Source organism: Amblyomma mixtum, chromosome 4 (genome assembly GCF_055824585.1).
Source record: "Amblyomma mixtum isolate Tamu chromosome 4, ASM5582458v1, whole genome shotgun sequence".
Taxonomy (NCBI): domain Eukaryota; kingdom Metazoa; phylum Arthropoda; class Arachnida; order Ixodida; family Ixodidae; genus Amblyomma; species Amblyomma mixtum.
The window spans coordinates 11287986-11313418 of record NC_143015.1 but is presented as its reverse complement, the minus strand read 5'-3'; the positions used below and the strand labels follow the sequence as shown (position 1 = coordinate 11313418).

Sequence of the window (25433 nt, the reverse complement as noted above, 5' to 3'; positions counted from 1 at the left end):
TGTTCATGCTTTACGTGATAAATATGGAAAGAAGGCTAGAAGAAAGTAATCTGGGTTATAATCTATCGCACAGATTAGGCGGAAATGTAGTTGAGCAGCGACTCCCGGGTTTAATGTATGCGGACGATATTGTACTGTTAGCAGATAGCCAGGAAGATTTACAAACTTTGGTTAATTGCTGTGGAGACGAAGGAGACGCTCTAGGATTCAGTTTTAGTGCAACTAAATCAGGTGTGATGATTTTTAACGATACAACTGATCAGGTGCTTACAATACAAGGCCACGAAATACCCAAAGTGGCCGAATACAAATACCTCGGGATATGGCTAAACGAAGGGCAGATATACACGGAAAAGCATGAACAGGCTCTTAGGGCAAAAGGACGAAGAGACGCCGGGATAATGAAACATAGGGCATTATGGGGGTACAACAAATATGAAGTACTAAGAGGTATTTGGAAAGGAATAATGGTGCCGGGACTTACTTTCGGCAATGCGGTTCTGTGCTTAAGGGCAGAAGTTCAGTCGAGATTAGACGTAAATCAGAGAGCTGTTGGAAGATTAGCACTAGGTGCCCACGGCAAAACCACAAACGAGGCAGTACAAGGGGATATGGGCTGGGCATCGTTTGAGGCACGGGAAGCTAAGAGTAAAATACTATATGAAGAACGCCTGAGGAAATTGGACGATAACAGATGGGCAGCTAAGGTATTTAAATATTTATACAGAAAGAACGTTGACTCACAGTGGCGGAAAAGAACTAGAAAACTAACCAGTAAGTATGCCGGTCATGAGGACGGAGAAAGAAAGAGCATTAAACGACAGGTTAAAAACGCGGAAGTTAAAAATTGGATGAATTCAATGGAAAAGAAACATAGTGTAGAACTATATCGATTCTGGAAAAGGCAGATCAGGAAAGAATTTTTCTATGATAACTCAAGAGGCAGTGCCCTACTTTTTGAAGCTAGATCAGGGTGTCTTAGAACGCGCAGCTACAAAAAGAAATTTAACGAAGAAGATGACACATGTGCAGTGTGTGGTAGATCTGTGGAAACAATTGAACACCTCATAATCAAATGTGATGGTATCCATCCGGATGTCGATGCAGGCACAGTCACTCTTTCTGAGGCCCTAGGGTTTAAAGATAACAATGGTCATGTAAATAAATCTGCAGTGGAAGTCAGCAAAAAGCGATTGGAGGATTGGTGGTTGAAAAGCAGAGATGTGGCATAAGGTTAGAATAGTAGGAAACCGTAGGCAAAGTTGATGGAGAATCTTAATGAGAATTGCCAACACAGTAAACAAAAAAAATAATAAATAAAGAAAAGCTGAGCATGGTGGCAATTGCCACCACCCCGTTTCAAAGGGGGCGCTCATATCCATCCATCCATCCATCCATCCATCCAGAATCGGACAACTAGCGTGACGTAGGCAGTCTGGAGAGGAGGACATGAACAGGCCTTGTCAAGTCAAGGTGGTGTTGATTCGTCCCGATGCTGCAGGCGCGTGCGTAGCTGCCGAGCACGTGGCGCCATCTCCCGACGTTAAAGGGGCCCAGAAACACAATCTTAGTTAACTGTTTTGCCTGTTGATTGCATACAGTGAGTTATAAGGGTGCTATTAGCGTCGGTAACACCGCGTATATTCCGTTTTTTAATATTTTAATGTCCTCCCAAAAACAACTTCATGGCTCTGATGGTGTCGCCACATAGTGGCGGGTTTTTAGCAGCGAATGTGACATCACCTGGCGCGAGCTTGATGATCGGACAAACAGTAAATATACCGCAAATTGTGTGAATAAATAGAGACACATTTTGTCACCTGTCTGCGTTTTATAGATCAACAAAAACAACTTGTTTGTCTTAGATAAAGGCCCTGCAAAGCAAGTAAAATAAAAATACACCACCAGCGGCGCTCTGGCATGGAAACGACGCCGCCAGTCTCAGCAAGAACGAGTTACAGAGAGCAGGCAACCATGGAGTACAAACTTCCGCGACGTGCTCTGGCTGGCTGTTTTGATTGGTTGCGCCAGGTGCCGTCATGGGAGAGCGAAATAGGAGTGGGAAGCCCCGCCAAAATCGACTTGAGGGCAACGTTTTGTTTGCGTGTATTTTGAAATTTCTTCTCTGAATAACTTCCGTTCCTGTGCACCGATTCCTGTAAATCTTTTTAAGTCAGCATCTGTGTGAAATAAAGAACCCACCTGAAGTATAGCCGGTATCCCCCAAGCAGTGTTTCGCAGCCCCTTTAAGGAGATTTGCGCATGCATTGGCTGCGCCTCAGTGATTCGTGACTCCACGGATCCTAGCGTTGCTAGAACCAATGGTTCTAGCAACACTGTTTTTTCCTATGACGTCACCACGCTTGTACTTGCGAGTTTGGCCTGTGGCGGCGATACCTGTATTTCGGTTCTTGATCTTTTCTACGTTACTAGAGCGTTGTTGTCAGTTTGAGTGGCGCTTTTGTAATCAGGAGCTGGTATTCTGTCGATGCAAGCCAACTTCAATTTCTCCTCAGTGTCCCTTTAAGATATGAATATCTGGAGTCTGATAGTGAGTTATGGTGTTCACGCAGGCGAATATTTACGCGACCGGTTTGACCAATGTAGACTTTCTGTTGGAGTTTTTGTGGGCATATGCCCTTCCGCACCTTCCTAGGAAGAAGGCGGAGTTTCCTGCCGGTAAGCTGCAGCTTTTGGGCGACGCACAACTTCCGGAGCAACATCTGAAGACCCTCGAGCGGGGACCAAAGTACGCCAACGAGCCTCCGCGGTCACCAGTGGAAAGGTTGGCCCTTTCGAGAACCGCCTCCAGGGAAATCGTTGAAGGGGTGCGCCCAAGATTACTTGAAGAGAGCGTCAACGCCTTGGTTGAATCACCAGGTGCACCTCGACGACGTAAGGACTTACGTTCTCTAGTGGATTTTTTCGAGTGTAATGATTTGCGGCTTGTATTGTCTGATAAAGAAGGTCATTTTGTTGTTATACCTCATGGCATATCTGCTGAAAAGGCTTTGCAGGCTATAAACAAGTGCTTTAAAAGTGTCGATGTACATTCCCAGAATGTTAAGGAACAGGCCGTTTCGTTACTGAACCTTTGTAATCTTGCACCGCTGGCGACGGCTTTTCAGAAAGCACAAGGCGATAAGTGTGACTTATTTTTCTCCGCCAAGACTCATAAAATTAACATTTCATTCAGAGCCATCATTTCTAAACTGGCACTTGGCAGCATTGTGTGCCTTGATATCTACAAAAGCATCTTTCGTTGCTGGTTGTGGATAATCCTTTCTTGGTTAATAAACAGACAAGGTAACCCTTTTCCTAAAGCATAACAATCCAGGTTTTTGTTCTGGCTTCAGTATTCACATTGAAGATCTTTATTACTCGCTTCCTCTCAACAGGATTACGAAAGCAGTGAAAAAATGCATCATTGATGACAATGATTAAATAGGCTTTTTTGGTCAGTGCGGAGTATCTCCTGACACCTTTCTTGAACTGTTGTCGTTTTATTTAAAATCAACTCATGTAGGTTGCCAAGGCGGCGTCTATGTGCAAAAAAAGGGCATTTTTTTGTTAAAAGATTGCGCCTGTGTTGAGCAACATCCTCTTAGGTGGGACTGATAACCAAATTAGTAAACATAGTGATGAAATAGCGGTGAAGATTTTTAGATATGTGGATGATTTTTTAGTGCTGATTAAAAGAGAACTTCAACAGCAGAATGGTAGACATTTTTAAGTCATTTCGGGAGTGTGCAAATGGTCTGTAGTTTACATCTGAAGTGCCCTTGAAGTATTCTCTCCAGTGTTTGAGTATTAAGTTGTTATTCAAGAACGACCATATTTGTTGGCCTTATTGCCCAAGGTCCCAGAAGCAGGCATTACACTATTCTTCCGGATCGACGCTCAAAAAATGTCAAAAATGGTATTGCTATGTCTGCCCTTCGCTCGAGCTTACAGAATTTTTGTTTTCTTTGTACGGAAGTGAGTGTATTGTTACAGGTCCGCAGGCTGAAAACCGCATTGTTCCCTGATTCCGTTATTTCGGCAACGTGTGAAAAGTTGGTGCCACTGGTGAGGACGGGTTTCGTCAAATCAAAGAGGGACAAGACATGTAAGAAAATGGCGGTCATTCCCTACATACACAAAGTAGCACATAATCTGAAAAATGTAGCGGTAAGGTTTGAAGTTTATGTTGTTCTTTCGCCACCATATAAGTTGAGTGGAACCACAACAAAAAGGTCTTAGGAGTTAGTCCGTTCAAATGCCGGGTTTCACACAGATCACCGCTGGTGGATTGGGCATGTTGTGTGTGTAGTTTATGAACTTGCCACTCTAATGCAAAAAAGTCTACATTGGTCAAACCGGTCGCTGCGTAAACGCTCGCCTGCGGGAACACCTTACCTCCCTATTAGACTCCAAGTATTCTCATCTTAAAGATCACTGCCGCGATTGTGGGAAAGAAAACGAGAAAAAAGAAACAGAAAATTGCAGCCCCTTGATCACAAAAACTAAAAGTTTGTTTAGCTCCCGGGATAAAGTGACCAGGGAAATAATGTAAGCTTATTTCATCAGGAAGAAGCAGTCACAGTGTGTCAACCAGCCTTCATTGGCGTTAGTTGATAAAGAGATATCATTTTTAGATAATTCATGTTTTTTTTTCACTCGGGTTTCCAAGGGGGGGGGGGGGGGGAGAGGTAAGAAGTATGTTTTTGATCGGACCTTGCCACTTGGCGGATGAGTTGCGACTGTTGTTGATCTCGATTTTGCTGGACCAATGCTCTTTCCTCTGTATCTCCACGTGATTATTGTGTGTATATATGATTGCTCCTTTCAATAAAACATTCAGTGTCGAGTCAGCGCTCGTCTGTGTAGTCTTCTTGCTTTGTCCTTCGTCTTGTTCGCGCTGTACCCCCCCTCCCTGATGAAGCCGAAAGGTGCATTTCGGAGGGGGTTGACGTGCTAAATCGCGGTAGGAGGGTAATTCCACGTGTTTCGCTAAGTCGTTTAGCTTCAAATTTGAGAAGGGATAATCTGTCCGTTCTTCCTTCACACAAAGAAGCCGGGTTTGTGGTGCTAACAGGAGATCACTTTGGAAAGAAGGCCATGGAAGCTGTACTGTCAGTCTTGCATTATGCACAAGCGGTATGTGCGAAAAAACTACGGTTGGAAGGCAAAGCTCTGCGCAACAAACTGCACCTTCAAAGACTGGCAAAAAAGATTGAAAAAAAGCACTGTTGCTTTTTAGCAGGTCATGTTCCCCGCTAAAACCCACAAAGTAGAGTGTCCCCTAAAGGTGACTGTATTGGAAAATAGCGCGTGGCAAAAATCAGTCGCACTCTTCCTGCAACGAAAACTAAATCTTTTAGTGATTGACGATCCCTTTCAGATTCGATGTTGAGGAAAATTTTTGGAGTTCTTGGAGAAGAATCATAACAAAGGTACCACAAGGTACCAAGGTACCTTTTGACAAGGTACCACACCAAAGCCTATTACTTAAACTATCCTTTTTAAACTTGCACCCTAATATTCTAGACTGGATTAAAGAATTCCTAGCTAACCGTTCTCAATTTGTTTCCATTAACAATCACAACTCAAGCACTCTCCCTATAACATCCGGCGTTCCGCAGGGATCTGTGCTCGGCCCGCTGTTATTCTTAATATATATTAACGATCTGGCGCCACAAGTATCGTGTAACATCCGCATATTCGCCGACGACTGTGTAATTTATCGTACCATTACTAGCATTTCTGATCAAGTGGCTCTTCAAAATGACCTCAACCGCGTCCATGAATGGTGTGACCTCTGGCTAATGACACTAAACGCTAAAAAATGCAAACTCGTCTCATTTCACCGTCAACGCAACCCCCTTATTTTCCCCTATAGAGCTGCCAACTCATCCATAGAAAGCGTCCAATCGTTCAAGTACCTCGGTGTAACACTCTGTAGCGATCTTTCTTGGCGAACACACATTACCACAATCATATCATCTGCTAACAGATCTCTAGGATTCCTAAAACGTCATCTTCGTCATGCACCGCAACACGTGAAACTTCTAGCTTACAAAACCCTTATTAGACCTAAACTAGAGTACGCCAGTCCTATCTGGAATCCACACCAAATATACCTAAAAAATGCCCTCGAATCTGTTCAAAACCGCGCCATTCGCTTCGTTCATTCAGCATATTCATATAAAATCAGCGTTTCATCTCTAAAGAATAATTCCGGTCTCGAAAGCCTTGAAACTCGCCGTCGCGTCGCCTGCATGTGTTTGCTCCACAAATTTTTCCATAGCACTCTGAATCAAACACCTTACATTTCTCATCCGACCCGCATATCTCACCGCACTGCACACCCGTTTCAGATCGCCCGGCCTCTATCGCGCACTGAAACTTTTTCAGGTTCCTTTTTTCCCCGCACCATTGTGGACTGGAATGCCCTCCCCGCCGATGTTGCCGCCATCACGTGCCCATCTTCATTCGTATCCGCTGTAACAACTTGTATCATAGTGCAATGACATGTATTTATTATTGTTGAATATATTAACCCACCCCTTATGTAATACCCCCTGAAGGGGGTCTTTAAGGTGAATAAAGTGAAGTGAAGTGAAAGGTCTTCTGTCCTGCTCTTTTGACATAAAGGATTTATACTACTCTGTGCCAAGAGAAAAACTCCTCAGGTGTGTGGAAGAGCATTGATTGTTTTTGGTCAATAGCTTTTAAAAAAGCAGCAGGTTTGTGCGTAGAAGGTTTTCTGGAATTGCTTTTATTTTATCTTAGGTCAACTTACATTGAATCGAACGACCAGGTTTCCATTAAAAAGCAAGTTGTTTGTTTGGTTTGGTTTGTTAGGGTTTAACGTCCCAAAGTGACTCAGGCTATGAAGGACGCCGTAGTAAAGGGCTCCGGAAATTTCGGCCACCGGGGATTCTTTAACATGCGCTGACATCGCATAGTACACGGGCCTCTAGAATTTAGCCTCCATCGAAATTCGGCCGCCGTGGCCAGGATCGATCGAACCCGCGTCTTTAGGGCTAGCAGCCGAGCGCCGTAACCACTAAGCCACCGCGGCGGGGCTCTGGGGTTTGTATAGGCTCTTGTATTGCCCTTGTTCTTGGCTACATTGCCTTAGCTACATAGCTACATAGCCATAGTTCTTATCCTATTGTGACAGGGTCTTTCTAACCGCCTGAATGTTTTTAACAATGTGACTGTTTTAGATAAGTTGATGATTTTTAAAATTTTATTATAACAGTGTAGGGATTTTCCTGTCGCTGTCAACCAGCTTTTGGCCCTTTTTGGTGCGTGTTTTAATCCTTTAGGACTGACGCATGAAATTCCAAGAGATGGTGATCTACAGTTTCTAGATTTGAAGGTAATTCTCATTGAGAAATCTACATGTTGGGAGCACCATCCGAGGGCTAAAAAACCTCTCTTACCGTTTCATTCATCTCATCCTAAACTTGGTAAGAGAGCAGTCGCTAAGCAATGCCTAAATAATGTACCGAAAAAGTCGTGGTACCGTTCACTGATGTCACAGTTTCCAAAAGCAAGTGACGTGTCTCCAGTCAGCTGGATATCTGATCAGACACATTGTATCCGTATTTGAAGGATATTGAAAACCTTAAAGAAAAAGGGCAAGAACCAGAGCAAAGCAAATGCAAACAAAACAGTGGCCAGTCCTGACTTGAAAAAAAAAAACTAGTAATGGCCCAAGAAACGCGGACACAAGCCCCCCGGGGACACAAGTCCCCGTTTCTTGCGCCATTACCGGTTTTTCTTTCAACATGAACCAACTCGCCCAAACTAGAGTTTTACTAGTCCTGACTTGGAGAACACCTCGCATCGCGTAAAGAAGATTGCGAAACGCAGCGACGCCAGAGTAGTGCTCTTGACGCCCGAGAAGCTTGAAAAACTAGTCAAAACGACTAATCCTTTCCAAAAGCCTAAAGAGCCATGCGGTATGAAGCACCGGGATCCTTTGTAGCATGTGTAAATTCCTCTATCGTGTGGCTCTAGGTAGACCGGTCAAACTGGCCGATGTCTGAATGAAACCTGACGGTGACTTACCGGATTTCGCAGCTCTCGGCCACCCAGCTATGCCACAGATTACAATTGATGCTAATGGAATCATGAAACTTATTGAATCCTTGAAATTTACTTCTTCATCTGGTGTTGACGGCATAAATTCTAAAATCCTAAAAAATACTAAAAACACTCTAAGTGTAATATTGTGCCACCTCTTTCAGCAGCCCATATCAACAGGTGTCCTTCCACAAGATTGGAAGGTTGGTAAGATCATTCCAGTCCCCAAAAAGGGCTCACCTGTTTCATGCAAAAATTACCGCCCCATTTCTCTCGCAAGCGTCTGTTCGAAACTAATGGAACATATTATTTATTCGCACATAGTCAAATTCCTTGTCTCCGTAAAATTCTTTCATACTAACCAGCATGGCTTTTTGAAAGGACGTTCATGTGACTTCCAATTGGCTCTCTTTATTAATGACCTAAGCTCCAACCTTGACCTAAACGTTCCTACTGACACTCTCTTCCTTGATTTCGAAAAAGCTTTCGATAAAGTACCGCATAAAAGACTGCTACTAAAGTTATCGTGTCTAAATCTTCATTCGTTAGTATTAGAATGGCTTTGTAACTTTTTGACTAACAGAGAGCAATTTGTCTATGCTAACAATCATTCTTCTCCACGTAGCCCGGTCATTTCAGGTGTTCCCCAAGGCACAGTCCTAGGACCTTTGCTTTTCCTCATATATATTAACGATCTTCCTTCCAGTATTTCCTCTACCATCCGTTTATTTGCTGACGATTGTGTAATTTACCGCCCAATCACTAACAGTACTGTGGTATTGTATTCTGTAGTTATGTTTGTATGAACTAGGTGGCGCTAGGCACGCGCCCTATCTAAAGTCACTGGAACTCTGAAAGTACCGCAGCTGTTTTCTCTTCGCCGCCGTGCCGCCTATTGGCCAGTTGCGATCACGTGATTAGGCGCCTCCATAGATGGTCCACTCGCTCTAGGAGCCGACGGGGCGCAGTGCTTCCGAGGTGGTTCGACGGCGTGTTTTACGAAGTAGCACGTTCAGTATCGCGTCTGCGTGCGTGTGTGTCTGTCTGTGTGCGTGCGTGTGTCTGTGTGCATGTGCGCACGCGTGTCTGTGCCTCTATCTGAGCGTATGTCTGCGTGCGTGTGCGTGTCTCTGTGCGTGTCTGTGCGCGGGCCTGTCTCTGTGTGCGGGCATGTGTGATGTGCGTGCGTGTGTCTGTGTATGTGTGTCTCTGTCAGTGCGCGTGTCTGCGTGCTTATCTGTGCGCGCGCGTGTCTTTGTGCACCGCGTATGTCGGTGTATGCGTATCTCTGTCAGTGCGTGTGTCTGCGTGCGTATGTGCGTGCGCGCGTGTCTTTGTGCACCACGTGTGTCTGTGTGCGTGCGTGTGCGTGTCTCTGTGCGCCGTGTGTCTGTGTTTGTGTGAGTCTGACAGCTATAAATGTCTTCGGAGAGGTTGCTTTACGAGATTTTTTTCCCTGCTGGTCATCAATATTGGCTAATGAGGCTTAAATAAAAAATAATAAATTGCGGAGTTTAACGTCCTGAAGTGACATGTTAGCTATGAGGGGTGCCGAAGTGGAGCGCAGTGGGGGAATTTATGCCACCTGGAGTTATTTAACGCGTACTTACATCGCACTGCACACGGGAGTTTTTGTCTCCATCGAAATACAGCCGCAGCGCGTCCGCATGCTATCTGGCCGCATAGTTAGAGCGTTGGCCCCCTCGTCTACCTTGTGGTCGCCCAACTACCTCCCACAAGCCTCCGACCGGCGATTGACCACACGGAGGGAAGGACAGGCGGCAGGAAACAGTAAGCGTAAAGATAACGTTTTATACGCATCAGACTTCCAAGTGAACCGATTTACTAACCGTTTTGCTATATCCCGCTAATATGTACGCAGCCTGCCGGCTTTAAATTTTTCCGGGTCCCGAAAACATGCATTTGCGAACCTCGCACGGAAGCGATAGGACAAACCTGCTTCTTGCTTTGTTAGCTCGCACCCGTGGGCTAAAGAGTACGAGAGGCTGCGCAGCTGTCGTGCGACGCTTTCAAGGTTTTCGAAACCCTCACCTCATCTAAGCTCTCAATCATGAATACGCTCATTGATTAATTTTGTGCGCAAAAGCGATAAACAAGGCGGCCGCAAGGGAGACTTTCTTCGCCCAGCAGACGACGCGAGCTCTCAATCATGAATACGTTCATTGATTAATTTTGTGCGCAAAAGCGATAAACAAGGCGGCCGCAAGGGAGACTTTCTTCGCCCAGCAGACGACGCGCACGCCGCGCTGGACCACCTCTGGCAACAACACCCCAATGTTGCCCGCGCGCCGCCCGCTGGTTGCGGTACTTTCAGAGTTCCAGTGACTTTAGCCCTATCTGGTCAGCTGACTCGTACATTTGTATATATATTCATCATGAACTGTGAATAAGGGAGTCGGTCGAAGTACGTGGCGGGTGCTTGACGTGGTGGTGCTCCGGCTGCTCCGGCGCAGTCGGGCCGGGCAGTTCCCCAGCGGTAAGGGATACAACAGTTGGTGACGAGTGGTGAAATAACCGAGCGCGGAAGCAATGAGCCTGCATCAACCACCCGAGTTCCTGCCGATTCCCGGGAAGCCCGCCATTCCTTGGACGCAGTGGCACCGCCTTTTCAAGAACAATCTCCTGGCGTCCGGAAGCGACGCTCACCCACCTGAGCGCCGTAAAGCTTTGCTGCTACACTGTTTGGGTGTGGAAGGACAACGCTTGTACTACGCGTTGCCGGAGGAGAAATCGTCGACGCCGCCTACAGAAGGAAAGGAAGGAAGCGGTACGAGCGACGAGTACGATGCAGCTGTGGCTACGTTGGACGCTTACTTCACTTCTAAAACGAACGTCGTCGTGCAGCGGCATCGGTTCGGACAACGCACCCAACTGCCCGGGGAGACTGCAACAGCGTTCGTCACGGCGTTGCGTGAGCTAGCATTAAGTTGCGACTTCGGTAAGCAGGCTGACGATTTTATTCGTGACCAACTTGTAGCGAAAACGTGCAACCCTGTTCTTCAAGAACGCTTACTGCTTGAAGGCACTTGCTCACTTTTGAACGTGCACTGGCTGTTGCAAACAGTATCGAAGAAGCCACGAAATACTCACTTGAGCTGCAGTCATCGGCTGCGAGCGTTCAAAAGGTCGAAAAACATCGGACGCCATGCCGTTCAGAAGCGGGGTTACCGCCTCCGCAGCAGCAAAAGTCCTGTTTCCGTTACGGGTCTTCAGGGCATCTTGCAGATTCCAAGACATGCAAGGGGCGGGGTAAAACATGCAGCAAATGTGGCAAACGAGGACATTTTCAGCGTGTCTGTAGAAGCGGCATGCCTGACGAAAGGGCCCTTGCTGTCCGAGAAGTCGACACCTTCAGTGCATCCGGCGATCTCAACGTGTTGCTTCTCGACCGGCAGTGCAAAGGAGGGATACACACAGAAGTCCTCGTACAAGATGTTCCTATACGTTTCCTCGTAGACACGGGCTCTGCTGTCTCCATTCTGTCGAACGCCACGTATTCAAGGTTGAAACGCTTCCCTTTGCAGCCAACATCAGCGTCACTCTACGATTTCTCTCGCCGCAGAATAACCACCGAGGGTGTTTCACGGCTCCAGTCATCTTCCAGAATCGGCAGGCCGACATTCTCTTCTACGTCGTCAAGGACGGTACTGACATTCTCAGCATCGACGCTGTCGAAACGCTGCGTCTGCGCATCAGCGGTACGTCATTGCAATGCACCCATATTACGCAAGCGCCAGTAGGCCTTGGCCCTGAACAATTTTGCCAGTTTTCTGCAAAACCCGTGACACCACCTCTGCAGCCAGTTGCATTCCCATCTGCACCATGGTGGCAGAAGCTAGGCATCGATATTGTGGGCCCTTTTTCCGAAGTGCCGGCAGATTGCCGTTTTGCCATTACAGCCATCGATTACTACAGCAAGTGGCCTGAGGTTTGTTTCTCAGCAAAGGTGACAACTGCAACAGTCATCTCCTTTCTGCGAAGTATCTTCAGCAGGGAAGGATATCCAGACGAGATTGTGAGTGATCATGGTGCTCAGTTTACAGCCTTGGAGTTTGACAGTTTTCTCAAAGAACGTGGCATCGCTCATTCGTATTCGGCAGTCTATCATCCGCAAGCTAACGGGCAGATAGAGAGGTTTAATCGAGTACTCAAGGAGTACGTTCAAGTCTGCACACAAGAACACCGGCCTTTGAAGGAAGCTATCACCGAATACCTTGGAGTCTACCGTTTCACACCGCATGCGACCACAGGAGTGAAGCCTTCCGTCCTTCTTCACGGCCGTCATCCCAGAACAAAACTTGATCTTGTAAGAGCGCCAGGTAAAGAGTTTTTTCAAGATCCGCAGGCAGCGATGAAGTCCATCCGCAGCAGAGGAGCACAAAAGCAACAAGCGAGTAAGACTTGCACTGACCGTCGACGAACTGCGAAGCACTCTCCATTAACAACAGGTCAACCGGTGAGAGTCAAGTTGCCTGGTCACGTGCCTAAGGGCGCTTTGAGCTACTCAAGTCCATTCACCATTGTGGACCAATGTGGTCAAGATACCTGACCAAATGTTTTAGGGGAATCCCCCAAGGTGGAGTAGATTTCTAATAAGGGAGTAATTACTCATTGACGTCCACCCGAGCGCAGCCATACGGCTACAAAGGAAAGCTATACAGCTTTCTCAGAAACTTCGTAGTTAAAGAAAAATTCGTCCTGGTCCGGGGTTCGAACCCGGGACCACCGCTACACCGGAGCAGTCGCTCTACCAATTGAGCTAACCGGGACGGCAAGCTTATGGTAGGGCGAGAGCGAATTGATCAATAACTCGAAGTGGGAACAGTGTTGACCAAATGTTTTAGGGGAATCCCCCAAGGTGGAGTAGATTTCTAATAAGGGAGTAATTACTCATTGACGTCCACCCGAGCGCAGCCATACGGCTACAAAGGAAAGCTATACAGCTTTCTCAGAAACTTCGTAGTTAAAGAAAAATTCGTCCTGGTCCGGGGTTCGAACCCGGGACCACCGCTACACCGGAGCAGTCGCTCTACCAATTGAGCTAACCGGGACGGCAAGCTTATGGTAGGGCGAGAGCGAATTGATCAATAACTCGAAGTGGGAACAGTGTTGACCAAATGTTTTAGGGGAATCCCCCAAGGTGGAGTAGATTTCTAATAAGGGAGTAATTACTCATTGACGTCCACCCGAGCGCAGCCATACGGCTACAAAGGAAAGCTATACAGCTTTCTCAGAAACTTCGTAGTTAAAGAAAAATTCGTCCTGGTCCGGGGTTCGAACCCGGGACCACCGCTACACCGGAGCAGTCGCTCTTCCAATTGAGCTAACCGGGACGGCAAGCTTATGGTAGGGCGAGAGCGAATTGATCAATAACTCGAAGTGGGAACAGTGTTGACCAAATGTTTTAGGGGAATCCCCCAAGGTGGAGTAGATTTCTAATAAGGGAGTAATTACTCATTGACGTCCACCCGAGCGCAGCCATACGGCTACAAAGGAAAGCTATACAGCTTTCTCAGAAACTTCGTAGTTAAAGAAAAATTCGTCCTGGTCCGGGGTTCGAACCCGGGACCACCGCTACACCGGAGCAGTCGCTCTACCAATTGAGCTAACCGGGACGGCAAGCTTATGGTAGGGCGAGAGCGAATTGATCAATAACTCGAAGTGGGAACAGTGTTGACCAAATGTTTTAGGGGAATCCCCCAAGGTGGAGTAGATTTCTAATAAGGGAGTAATTACTCATTGACGTCCACCCGAGCGCAGCCATACGGCTACAAAGGAAAGCTATACAGCTTTCTCAGAAACTTCGTAGTTAAAGAAAAATTCGTCCTGGTCCGGGGTTCGAACCCGGGACCACCGCTACACCGGAGCAGTCGCTCTACCAATTGAGCTAACCGGGACGGCAAGCTTATGGTAGGGCGAGAGCGAATTGATCAATAACTCGAAGTGGGAACAGTGTTGACCAAATGTTTTAGGGGAATCCCCCAAGGTGGAGTAGATTTCTAATAAGGGAGTAATTACTCATTGACGTCCACCCGAGCGCAGCCATACGGCTACAAAGGAAAGCTATACAGCTTTCTCAGAAACTTCGTAGTTAAAGAAAAATTCGTCCTGGTCCGGGGTTCGAACCCGGGACCACCGCTACACCGGAGCAGTCGCTCTACCAATTGAGCTAACCGGGACGGCAAGCTTATGGTAGGGCGAGAGCGAATTGATCAATAACTCGAAGTGGGACCAGTGTTGACCAAATGTTTTAGGGGAATCCCCCAAGGTGGAGTAGATTTCTAATAAGGGAGTAATTACTCATTGACGTCCACCCGAGCGCAGCCATACGGCTACACTCGGACCAGGACGAATTTTTCTTTAACTACGAAGTTTCTGAGAAAGCTGTATAGCTTTCCTTTGTAGCCGTATGGCTGCGCTCGGGTGGACGTCAATGAGTAATTACTCCCTTATTAGAAATCTACTCCACCTTGGGGGATTCCCCTAAAACATTTGGTCAACACTGTTCCCACTTCGAGTTATTGATCAATTCGCTCTCGCCCTACCATAAGCTTGCCGTCCCGGTTAGCTCAATTGGTAGAGCGACTGCTCCGGTGTAGCGGTGGTCCCGGGTTCGAACCCCGGACCAGGACGAATTTTTCTTTAACTACGAAGTTTCTGAGAAAGCTGTATAGCTTTCCTTTGTAGCCGTATGGCTGCGCTCGGGTGGACGTCAATGAGTAATTACTCCCTTATTAGAAATCTACTCCACCTTGGGGGATTCCCCTAAAACATTTGGTCAACACTGTTCCCACTTCGAGTTATTGATCAATTCGCTCTCGCCCTACCATAAGCTTGCCGTCCCGGTTAGCTCAATTGGTAGAGCGACTGCTCCGGGGTAGCGGTGGTCCCGGGTTCGAACCCCGGACCAGGACGAATTTTTCTTTAACTACGAAGTTTCTGAGAAAGCTGTATAGCTTTCCTTTGTAGCCGTATGGCTGCGCTCGGGTGGACGTCAATGAGTAATTACTCCCTTATTGGTCAAGATACCTGCAAGCTCAATGATGGCCGCACATGGAATCGGAGTCGGCTGGTACCTTGCCCCCAACCAGTTACACCACCTACAGTTCCGAAAGCCGCCGCGGTGGCTCAGCGGCTATGGTGCTCGGCTGCTGACCCAAAAGACGCGGGTTCGATCCCGGCAGCGGCGGCTAGAATTTCTTTGGAGGAGAAATTCTAGAGACCCGTGTACTGTGCGATGTCAGTGCACGTTAAAGAACCCCAGGTGGTCGAAATTTCCGGAGCCCTCCACTACGGCGTCTCTCATAGCCTTAGTCGCTTTGGGACGTTAAACCCCATAAACCAAACCGTACAGTTCCGAAAAGTTGTTCGCCTGAAACAGCAAAACCACTTGGCGAACCACAGCAGGAGAACCACGACCCACCTCAGCAGCCATCTGTTCAGACGCCAGTTGGAAGGGACGTTCCAGGACTGAGGCATTCGACGAGACAAAGAAGACCACCGGTGTGGTTTAAAGACTATCAAAGACATTGAGTATTTATTGTGTTTTTCCAGTGTTAGTTACTAACTCTCTTTGAGGGGGGAATAATGTGGTATTGTATTCTGTAGTTATGTTTGTATAAACTAGGTGGCGCTAGGCACGCGCCCTATATGGTCAGCTGACTCGTACATCTGTATATATATTCATCATGAACTGTGAATAAAGGAGTTGGTCGAAGTACGTGGCGAATGCTTGACGTGGTGGTGCTCCGGCTGCTCCGGCGTAGTCGGGCCGGGCAGTTCCCCAACGGTAAGGGATACAACAAGTACTGACGCTGGCATTCTTCAACAAGATCTTAACCGAATCCAAACTTGGTGCGAACGTTGGTTAGTGTCTCTCAATATTGCAACGGATATTCACAGAAGACGATGAGAAGGAAGTGCCTGACTGGTGTGCGCGCGCTATTGTTCGGTGCCTCCTGTGTTGTCTTACAAACAGAAGTAGGATCAATGATATTGTTACGTCTGAGGCCGCCGATCAACCTCCACGACAGTCCTCCCGTTCGCCTTCGCCGCTAGCCCGCCGCTCACGCTCACCGCAGTCGCCTCGTGTTTCGACTGCTGCGTCCTACCGCCCCTCTCATCGGGAAAACTAAGTGATGCAGCTACCGGAGGTGACGCTGCATCAACGACCCGGACCTCAAACCCTCTACTGACGACTCGACCCAATCTGCTAGACGTTGCAGTTGACGGTGTTCCTGTGCAAGCCCTTATTGACACCGGTGCCCATATTTCCGTGATGAGTGCTGCCCTCCGCCGTCGCCTACGCAAAGTCCTTACGCCTGCAACGTCCTGTGTGCGCGTCCGGGATGGTGCCATGCCTGCTGTCGAGGGACTGTGCACCGCTCGCGTGACAATCGGTGACCACAGTACGCCGGTTCAGTTCACCGTCCTTACCACCTGCGCCCATGACCTCATTCTCGGTTTAGACTTTTTCTCGGATCATTCTGCCCTCATTGACTGCTCGCAGGGTGTCCTTCACCTTGAGCTTCCCCAACTCGATCCTGACCCCATCGACTCGTCGCTCCGGTTGACCTGCCCCGACTATGCCCACCTGCCCCCTCAAGCCTTATCTTTCGTTTCCCTCACACCTTCTCGCCCTGTTCCCGATGGTGACTACATCGTTGCGCCAGTCCTTGACCTCGCACTGTCCCGCAGTGTTGTCCTGCCCCATACCATCGCCACCGTCACAGTCAACAACCTGTCTCTACCTTTCTTGAACTTCGGCTTCTCCTCGCAGCTGCTTCCAGCCGGCATGTGCGTCGCTACGTTGTCCCCACTCGCCCAGTGCCATGTGGCTACATTATATGCCTCTCCTGATCGCGACCCACCAGACCCACCGCGGTCCACTCCGCTGTCCTCGGACGCATTCACGACCATGATGCCCACCGAACTCCGCCCCGCCCAAACTTCTCAGCTTCGTGACCTTCTCCAGTCGTTCTCCGACATTTTTGACGTCTACAACACCTCACTGGGCCAAACTCTCGCTGTGACGCACCGCATTGACACCGGCGATGCCCCTCCCATTCGCCGCAGGCCCTACCGTGTCTCCCACGCCGAGCGCAAGGTCATAAACAACGAGGTCTCAAAAATGCTTTCCAAGAACATAATCGAACCATCCCACAGTCCCTGGGCCTCTCCAGTGGTACTAGTGAAGAAAAAGGACGGCTCATGGCGGTTTTGCATAGATTATCGACACCTCAATAAGATCACTAAAAAAGACGTCTATCCCCTGCCGCGTATTGACGACGCCCTTGACTGCCTACACGGAGCCAAATTCTTCTCCTCCATAGATCTTCGTTCCGGCTACTGGCAAATTGCCGTCGATGAGAAGGACCGTGAGAAAACCGCTTTTGTGACCCCTGATGGGCTATATCAGTTCAAAGTAATGCCTTTTGGCCTATGCAACGCGCCAGCCACATTTGAGCGCATGATGGACGCCCTTTTGCAGGGATTTAAGTGGACCACTTGTCTGTGTTATCTGGACGACGTCGTTGTATTTTCGCCTACATTTTCATCCCACCTCGAAGACCTTTCCCAGATTCTTTCCCTCTTTCGTCGTGCCGGCCTACAGCTTAACTCCTCGAAGTGCAGTTTCGCGAGACGTCAGATCACTATTTTGGGCCATATCGTTGATTTCCAGGGGGTTCACCCTGATCCCGATAAGATCCGGGCCGTGAAAGACTTTCCCCTTCCCCGATCTTGCCACGACGTCCGAAGCTTCTTGGGGCTCTGCTCGTACTTCCGTCGATTCATTCAGGGCTTCGCCGACCTCGCCCGTCCCCTTACCGACCTATTGAAGAAAGACGCCACCTTCGTCTGGGGACCTGACCAAGAACGAGCCTTCTCCACTTTGATCGCCAAGCTGACCACCACACCAGTTTTGGCGCACTTTGATGTTGCGGCCCCCACCGAAGTCCGTACTGACGCCAGTGGCTACGGCATCGGCGTGTGCTCTCTCAGCGACAATCCGGTCAGGACCGTGTCATCGCCTATGCCAGCCGCCTTCTTTCTGCGCCCGAGCGCAATTACTCCATAACAGAACGTGAGTGCTTAGCCCTTGTCTGGGCAGTTGGCAAATTCCGTCCTTATTTATACGGCCGCCCTTTTACGGTTAAAACCGACCACCATGCGCTATGCTGGCTCTCCTCTCTGAAGGACCCTACAGGGCGGCTTGGGAGATGGGCATTGCGTCTGCAAGAGTATGATTACACCGTGACTTACAAGTCTGGCAGGTTACACCAAGATGCCGACTGCCTCTCACGTTACCCCATTGGCCAGTGTGACTTGTTTGGCACTGCCACCGAAGCCGACCTGTTTTCTATCTCTGTCCTTGCCAACATGGGCGAAGAACAGCGCCGCGATGACGATTCGAGATCAATTATCGACCGCCTCAATTCCACTCCGTCTGATCCCTCGATGCGGCGCTTTGTGCTCTCTGACGGAATCTTGTATCGCCGCAGCCTCAATCCGGATGGCCCCAACCTTCTACTCGTTGTCCTCAAGCACCTTCGTCCTGCTATCCTTCATGAACTCCATGATCTCCCCACTGCTGGCCACTTGGGTGTATCGCGTACATACGACCGTGCGCGACGTCGCTTCTTTTGGCCCGGCCTGTTCCGCTCCGTACGCCGCTATGTTGCAGCCTACGATGAGTGTCAGCGCCGGAAACGCCCTGCTACTCTCCCAGCTGGCACACTTCAACCTATTGATGTGCCCCCAGAACCTTTCCATCGCGTCGGCTTGGATCTTCTGGGTCCGTTTCCAGAGTCCACCTCCGGCAACAGATGGGTTGCAGTTGCCACGGACTACGCCACCCGTTATGCGATCACGCGGGCACTGCCAACCAGTACAGCTACAGATGTTGCGGACTTTTTGCTATACGACCTCATATTGCACCATGGTGCTCCCCGCCAACTTCTTACCGACCGCGGCCGCTGCTTTCTGTCCAAGGTTGTCTACGACATTCTTCAGTCCTGCTCTACCAAGCACAAGCTCACCACCGCCTATCACCCGCAGACAAACGGACTTACTGAGCGTCTCAACCGCACTCTGACCGATATGCTCGCTATGTACGTTTCCCCCGACCACCGCGACTGGGACCTCGCTCTCCCGTATGTTACATTCGCATACAACTCCTCCCGCCATGATACAGCCGGTTACTCCCCTTTTTACCTTTTATACGGCCGCGAGCCCCAATTGCCTTTGGACACGCTGCTGCCTACTCCTGCTGCTCCGTCCTCTGAATACGCCCAAGACGCCATTGCCCGTGCTGACTACGCTCGTCAACTTGCACGCTTCCGACTTCTCGCCTCGCAGGCCTCCCAGCAGGAGTTCTACAACCGCCGTCACCGCACAGTCTCTTTCTCTCCTGGCTCCCTCGTCTTGCTTTGGTCCCCATCTCGCCGCGTCGGCCTCTCCGAAAAATCTAGAAGAGTGCGGTGAGGGGCTAGTTGGTACGACATTATGAGAACAAAAGTAACTGCGCAAAAGGACGGGACAAGAGAAAGAGAACCACACGGGACAAACGCAGACTGACAACTGATTTATTCCACCTGCTCCTCTTTCCTTCAGCAGCAAAGCGCATGCGCACCAACCACGAAAACAAAAAACAGAAGCGACACTCATCTCGTGGAATCAAGGAACTCGAACTCCTTGCGGTACAGGTGTACTGAAGCATCGCTAATGCACTTATCAGGCCCTAACCTCGCGATTTCCAAGGCCTCGATAATTTCTCGTTCTTTCTTATCCCTCGAGCGTCCGATAATCTTAGTCCTATCGAAAAGCGGATTACAATCTCTGTCATCATGCTTGCAAGTGTGACAATGCTTAGGCAGATGCTGCCCCCTTGAATCTTCTAAGGAATTTGCGTGCTCTAATAATCTAATGTTGACGCAGCGGCCAGTTTGCCCTATGTAGAACCTACCACAACTCAGGGGAATCTGGTAAATTACATTGCATGTACACTGGACGAACTTATTCCTGTGGTTAATGCCACACTCAACCTTCTTTTGCTTATCTTTTCTCGCCAAATTGCACAAACGCGACAACTTGCAAGGTGCAGAAAAAATGACGTCAACGCCGAATTTTCCGGCGACTCTCTTGAGGCCGTGCGAGACCCTGTGAACATAGGGCATAACTTCATACTTCCGCCTCTCCTGTGCATCCGCCCCCAGAGGTTTTGAGTTTGGGCGGAAAGACTTCAACAGGGACTCAGCGACAGCCTGAAGAAGGGCCAGCGGAAAACCAGCAGACCTAAGGCGATCAACCTGAGCCTCAAAGCTAATCTGAACTTTATGTGGACAGGACTTGGCTAATGAAGCCCTGAGGCAAGTTGATACAATACCCCTCTTGACCAGCTTCGAATGGCACGAGTTAAAGGGTAAGAGTGCCTTTTTCGACCTAGGCATGTACGCCCAGCAGAGGTGGTCAGGATCGTTAAAAAATAATTTTAAATCTAAGAATTGCAAGCAAGAGTTTTCAGGAAGTTCAATGGTAAAATTAAAACTCGGAAAGGCTAACTTAAAAGATGCTAAAACCTCCATTGCCACCTGGGCCAAGTCGTCGTTGTGGTCAATATTTAAAAGGATTAAAAAGTCATCCACGTATCGGAAAACTCGAACGATACGATCGTCAGATATTACCCGCGATAGCGAGCGGTCAATTTCAGCTAAAAGGATTTCCGATAAAACTGGGGCTACACATGACCCGATGCAAATTCCTCGTTTCTGCACGTAAAATTCTTCCTGAAAACTCACAATCGTTGAAGTAAGATAAACCTTAAGCAATTCCAAAAACCCTTCAACAGAAATACCGCACGCATTCTGGAAAGACACAGCACCAGAACGTTCGATACAGTTCCGGACTGCACGGAACAGGTCATCGTGGGGAAGGGAGTAGAACAACTCTTCGATGTCAACCGAGAAGCCCGAGTTAACATCGCAGAGGCTATCCCCTAACATTTCGGCCACTCGGTCTGAGCTGCTGACCTTGTACGGATCGTCGGGTGCCAGACTTCCCAGATGGCGCTGAAGGTAGCGACTGACCACAGCTTGCCAGGATCCAGTTTCTGTAACAATGGCTCTAAAAGGGCATTCTATCTGTAATTTACCAGATTCCCCTGAGTTGTGGTAGGTTCTACATAGGGCAAACTGGCCGCTGCGTCAACATTAGATTATTAGAGCACGCAAATTCCTTAGAAGATTCAAGGGGGCAGCATCTGCCTAAGCATTGCCACACTTGCAAGCATGATGACAGAGATTGTAATCCGCTTTTCGATAGGACTAAGATTATCGGACGCTCGAGGGATAAGAAAGAACGAGAAATTATCGAGGCCTTGGAAATCGCGAGGTTAGGGCCTGATAAGTGCATTAGCGATGCTTCAGTACACCTGTACCGCAAGGAGTTCGAGTTCCTTGATTCCACGAGATGAGTGTCGCTTCTGTTTTTTGTTTTCGTGGTTGGTGCGCATGCGCTTTGCTGCTGAAGGAAAGAGGAGTAGGTGGAATAAATCAGTTGTCAGTCTGCGTTTGTCCCGTGTGGTTCTCTTTCTCTTGTCCCGTCCTTTTGCGCAGTTACTTCTGTTCTCATAATCTCCGAAAAACTTCTGTCCCGTTATGTTGGCCCGTACCGTGTCCTGCGCCAGGTAACTGCTGTCACTTACGAGATCGCTCCAGCCTTCCAGCCCGCTTCCTCCCGCCACCTTCAACGTGATATCGTCCACGTCTCTCGCCTGAAACCCTACCTCTCGCCCTGCCGCTCGACGTCATCCAGTACACCGTGACGGTGTTTTTTAGGACGGGGGGCCATGCAACGGATATTCACAGAAGACGATGAGAAGGAAGTGCCTGACTGGTGTGCGCGCGCTATTGTTCGGTGCCTCCTGTGTTGTTCGCTCTGCGCTCCGGTCGCCCTTGCTTGTGACTAGCCTTTCGGGCAACGTAACAATATTTCCAAAACAAGTTTAATCTCATTCCATTGTCGGCAGATGCATACTCCTTCTAAATACACTCTTTTCGGTTCAGAAGTATCGTCCGTCTCTTCCTGTAAGTACTTGGGTATTACTGTAACGCAAAACCTAACATGGTCATCTCATATCACGAACATCGCTAACGAAGCTAATCGTACCCTTGGTTTCATACGGCGCAATCTACGATTTGCCACCCCATCCATCAAATCATTAGCATACATAACTTTTGTCCGTCCTAAACTAGAATATGCTTCGGCAATATGGGATCCTCACCAGTCTAACCTCTCTTTAACCTTAGAAAAAAATACAACATCGAGCTATCCGCTTTATTTTTTTTATTTTTTTTTAAACGTCTTTATTTCTGCATTTAGTAGGCCGATACCTTGCGGCAGAACTAAGGTGCTTCATGGAGGTTGGGGTGGGGGAGTGGGTAAGGGTGGGGGTGAGGATGGGGGTGGGGGTGAAGGTCGGAGTGCGGGTTGGGGACCGGTGTCCGCTTCTTCCTCGAGGTAGTGTCGTCCCGAGGTCGGCTCCGCGAAGTGATGGCCTGGCCCTTCATCTTCCTTGAAGTAGGAAAAAAAAGTTCGCCAGAGGCGGAGTGCGTCTGATGGCCCGATGTGCGATGGCGGATCGACCCATTCCTGCAGGGTTCCTGCAGGGTTCCAGGTCGAAGCCCGCCCAGGGACTTGAGTGCTCTTTCCCGTACTGCGTCAAAGGTAGGGCAGCTCCACAGGAGATGTTCGGCCGTGCCTCTGGCAGGGCACGTCGGGAACTGAGGAGTCGGATATGAGCGCGGGTTTATGAGGTGCAACTTCGCTGGTGATAGAAGCTGGCCAGTCTGGGCTCGGCGAAGGAGCACTGCCTCCACTCTCCTTAATGCGCTATGTGGACGGCGATATAGTTGCTCAGGGTTGGCCAAGTGCTGGAGTATGCTGCGACGATAGCGTTGTGCGCGATGCCATGTCTCCGCCCTATCCATATGGGGCGACGACGGGTGCGCAACGTCATCAGGGGGCCAAGAAGCGGAAACGAATGTGGATCCAGGTAAAGGTGCGGAAAGAGCTGCTGCGCGCGCTGCCTGGTGTGCCTTTTCGTTTCCAGTGATTCCTTCGTGTGCAGGAATCCATTTGATAATGACAGTGTAGCCCTCCTCTCGCAGGCGACGGGCTTCGGTTCGAATAGTGTTGAGAACGGCATAGTCAGCTCCCCCTGCGCGGCAGGCGGTGTACGCTGCTTGTGAATCTGTGTAAACATGGTAGATGCAAGGAGCCGGATCTTGTCTTTCTACTATTCGAGTAATGGCAAGTCGTATGGCCATGAGTTCGAGATTGGTGACAGTGTGTTCCTCGGAAAGCCGTTGAACTACAGAGGTATCTGACACAGAATCGTGACAAGCTATAGCGGCGCAATGTTGAAACTGAGCGGCGTCTGTGTATAGTTGGATGGCTCCTTCCTGGGCTAACTTGTATGATGTCTTCTCGTGCCGTTTGGCGGCAGCTTTGCGCCTTTGAGGATTAGCCGAACTCATATTCTTTGGTAATGGCATACCATCCACTAAGTCGATCAATTCCCATGGCGGGGCAGCGGACGAAAGTGGCTCTAAGCTGTCAACGTTGTAGCCTAATGCCCGCAGGATCTGTCGGCCAGCCGCCGTTGTGGAGAGACGGACTCGCTGGGCTAACGATTGCTGCTCTGCCAGATCCTGTAGGGCATTGATTTTGCTGCATGCGTGTAGGTTCACTACTGGGCAGTACTGCGGCAGACCAGTAACCAGGCGCATCGCCTTGCGATTGATTCGCTCAAGCTGAAGGCGTTGGGTTGCGTTAAGCCGCATGTACGAATATGCGTACATGATTTTTGATGTTATGAGTGCCAGGGTAATCTGACGGAGCCCCCCCCCCCCCCCCACCTCCTTGATTCCCCATCCACGCGCAGAGACGCGGCGCATAAGGTGTAAAGCCTGATGACAGCTACGCATCGTGTTATGAAGCCAGCTTTTGGCTCCTCCATGCTCGTCAATAAGCATGCCGAGTATACGGATTGTTTCTTTCCGGCAGATTACTGAGTGCCCTAAAAGAAGAGAGATAAGTTTGCGTTCGGCCTCGGCTCGTACCCGCGAACCATTTAAGACAACCACATACTCGGTTTTTTCGGGAGAGGCTTCCATTCCACACTTCTTGATGTATTCATGGACGGCATTAAGGCCTGTTTGTAGGGCTAGTTCTTGCTCTGCAGGGGACCCTGAATTAGTCCACAACGTTATATCGTCCGCATACACGGCAAAATTAAGACCGGGAATCGACGACAGCATTGGCGGGAGACCTGACATAGCAATGTTAAAAAGAGCCGGTGATATGACAGCGCCTTGGGGGACACCTGTTTGGTTACGTTGCCATTCACCCTGAGTATCTCCAACCATTACTGAGAAAGTTCTTTCTGCAAGAAAGGCTTTCACGAAGCGGTAAAGGTTGCCGCCTATCCCCACTTCCTGTAGCCGGCGAAGTATGGTCGAGTGGGGCACGGAATCAAACGCCTTTTTGACGTCTACCCCAACAACCACTCGGAGCTGTGCGCTGCTAGGGTATGCGAGAACGTCGTTATAAAGCCTTCTGAGAATGTCTTGGGCACAGAGCCCTCGACGAAAACCTACTTGCATAGGAGACAGGACGTTGTACTTGTCTAAGTACCATTCAAGTCTTCTTAGAGCCATACGTTCCATGACCTTACAAAGGTTGGACGTCAGCGATATTGGCCTGAGGTCTTGTAATGTTCGACTTGGCTTGCCAGGTTTTGGAATTGGTATTACCACTGACTTCTTCCAGGCAAGAGGAAGATCACCGTTGGCCCAGTACTTGGGCCGTTGGGCAACTGGGCCCAGGCCCAGTTGCCCTCTTTCAAGAGGGCAACTTTATGTGACTTGGGAAGGTTCAGAAGTGTTGAGTAGCGTATATCATCCGGCCCTGGGGCGCTATTGTGATTGGAGTCATACAGAGCTGCCTCCAGTTCGTCTAATGTGAAGGGAGAGTCGTAATCGTTTGATGTACCTGATACGGGGTCCGCAGGCAAGACATCTGCATTTTCAGGTTGGGGAAAAAATACCTTCCCTGCTTGCATAGCTAACTTCGCCGGGGAGACATTCAATTTCAAGGCCATGCATTGGGCAGGGGAAATTGGCTTCTTGCGTCCAAGGATAGCTCGAAATATGTGCCAGGCCTTCGATAAGTTAGCTGCTCCATTGAGTGAGTGGCACAGCAGCTGCCAGTCTTGGAGAGCGAGCTGCAGAGTATACTTCTCAACTTCTTGACTGATGCGAGTGAGAGCACGC

At 49.1% G+C, this 25433-nt stretch overlaps 1 protein-coding gene, 1 non-coding gene and 1 pseudogene across 2 annotated transcripts; 2 read left to right on the top strand and 1 right to left on the bottom strand.

Moving 5' to 3' along the window:
• The first annotated feature begins 10629 nt into the window (after positions 1 to 10629).
• LOC149345694 (uncharacterized) lies at positions 10630 to 11556 on the top strand. Its single transcript, XM_089541180.1, has one exon. It carries the CDS (start codon positions 10630 to 10632, stop codon positions 11554 to 11556), a length of 927 nt encoding a protein of 308 aa, XP_089397306.1.
• Positions 11557 to 11641: 85 nt separating this feature from the next.
• LOC149345692 (uncharacterized) overlaps positions 11642 to 25433 on the bottom strand; it is a 94440-nt pseudogene continuing 80648 nt past the window's right edge.
• On the top strand, positions 14941 to 15014 carry TRNAP-GGG (transfer RNA proline (anticodon GGG)). Its single transcript has one exon. It is a non-coding gene; the product is annotated as a tRNA-Pro (tRNA).

Bases quoted from the DNA above. Each gene is read 5' to 3' on its own strand.
- LOC149345694 (XM_089541180.1), top strand. From the start codon at position 10,630: ATGAGCCTGCATCAACCACCCGAGTTCCTGCCGATTCCCGGGAAGCCC.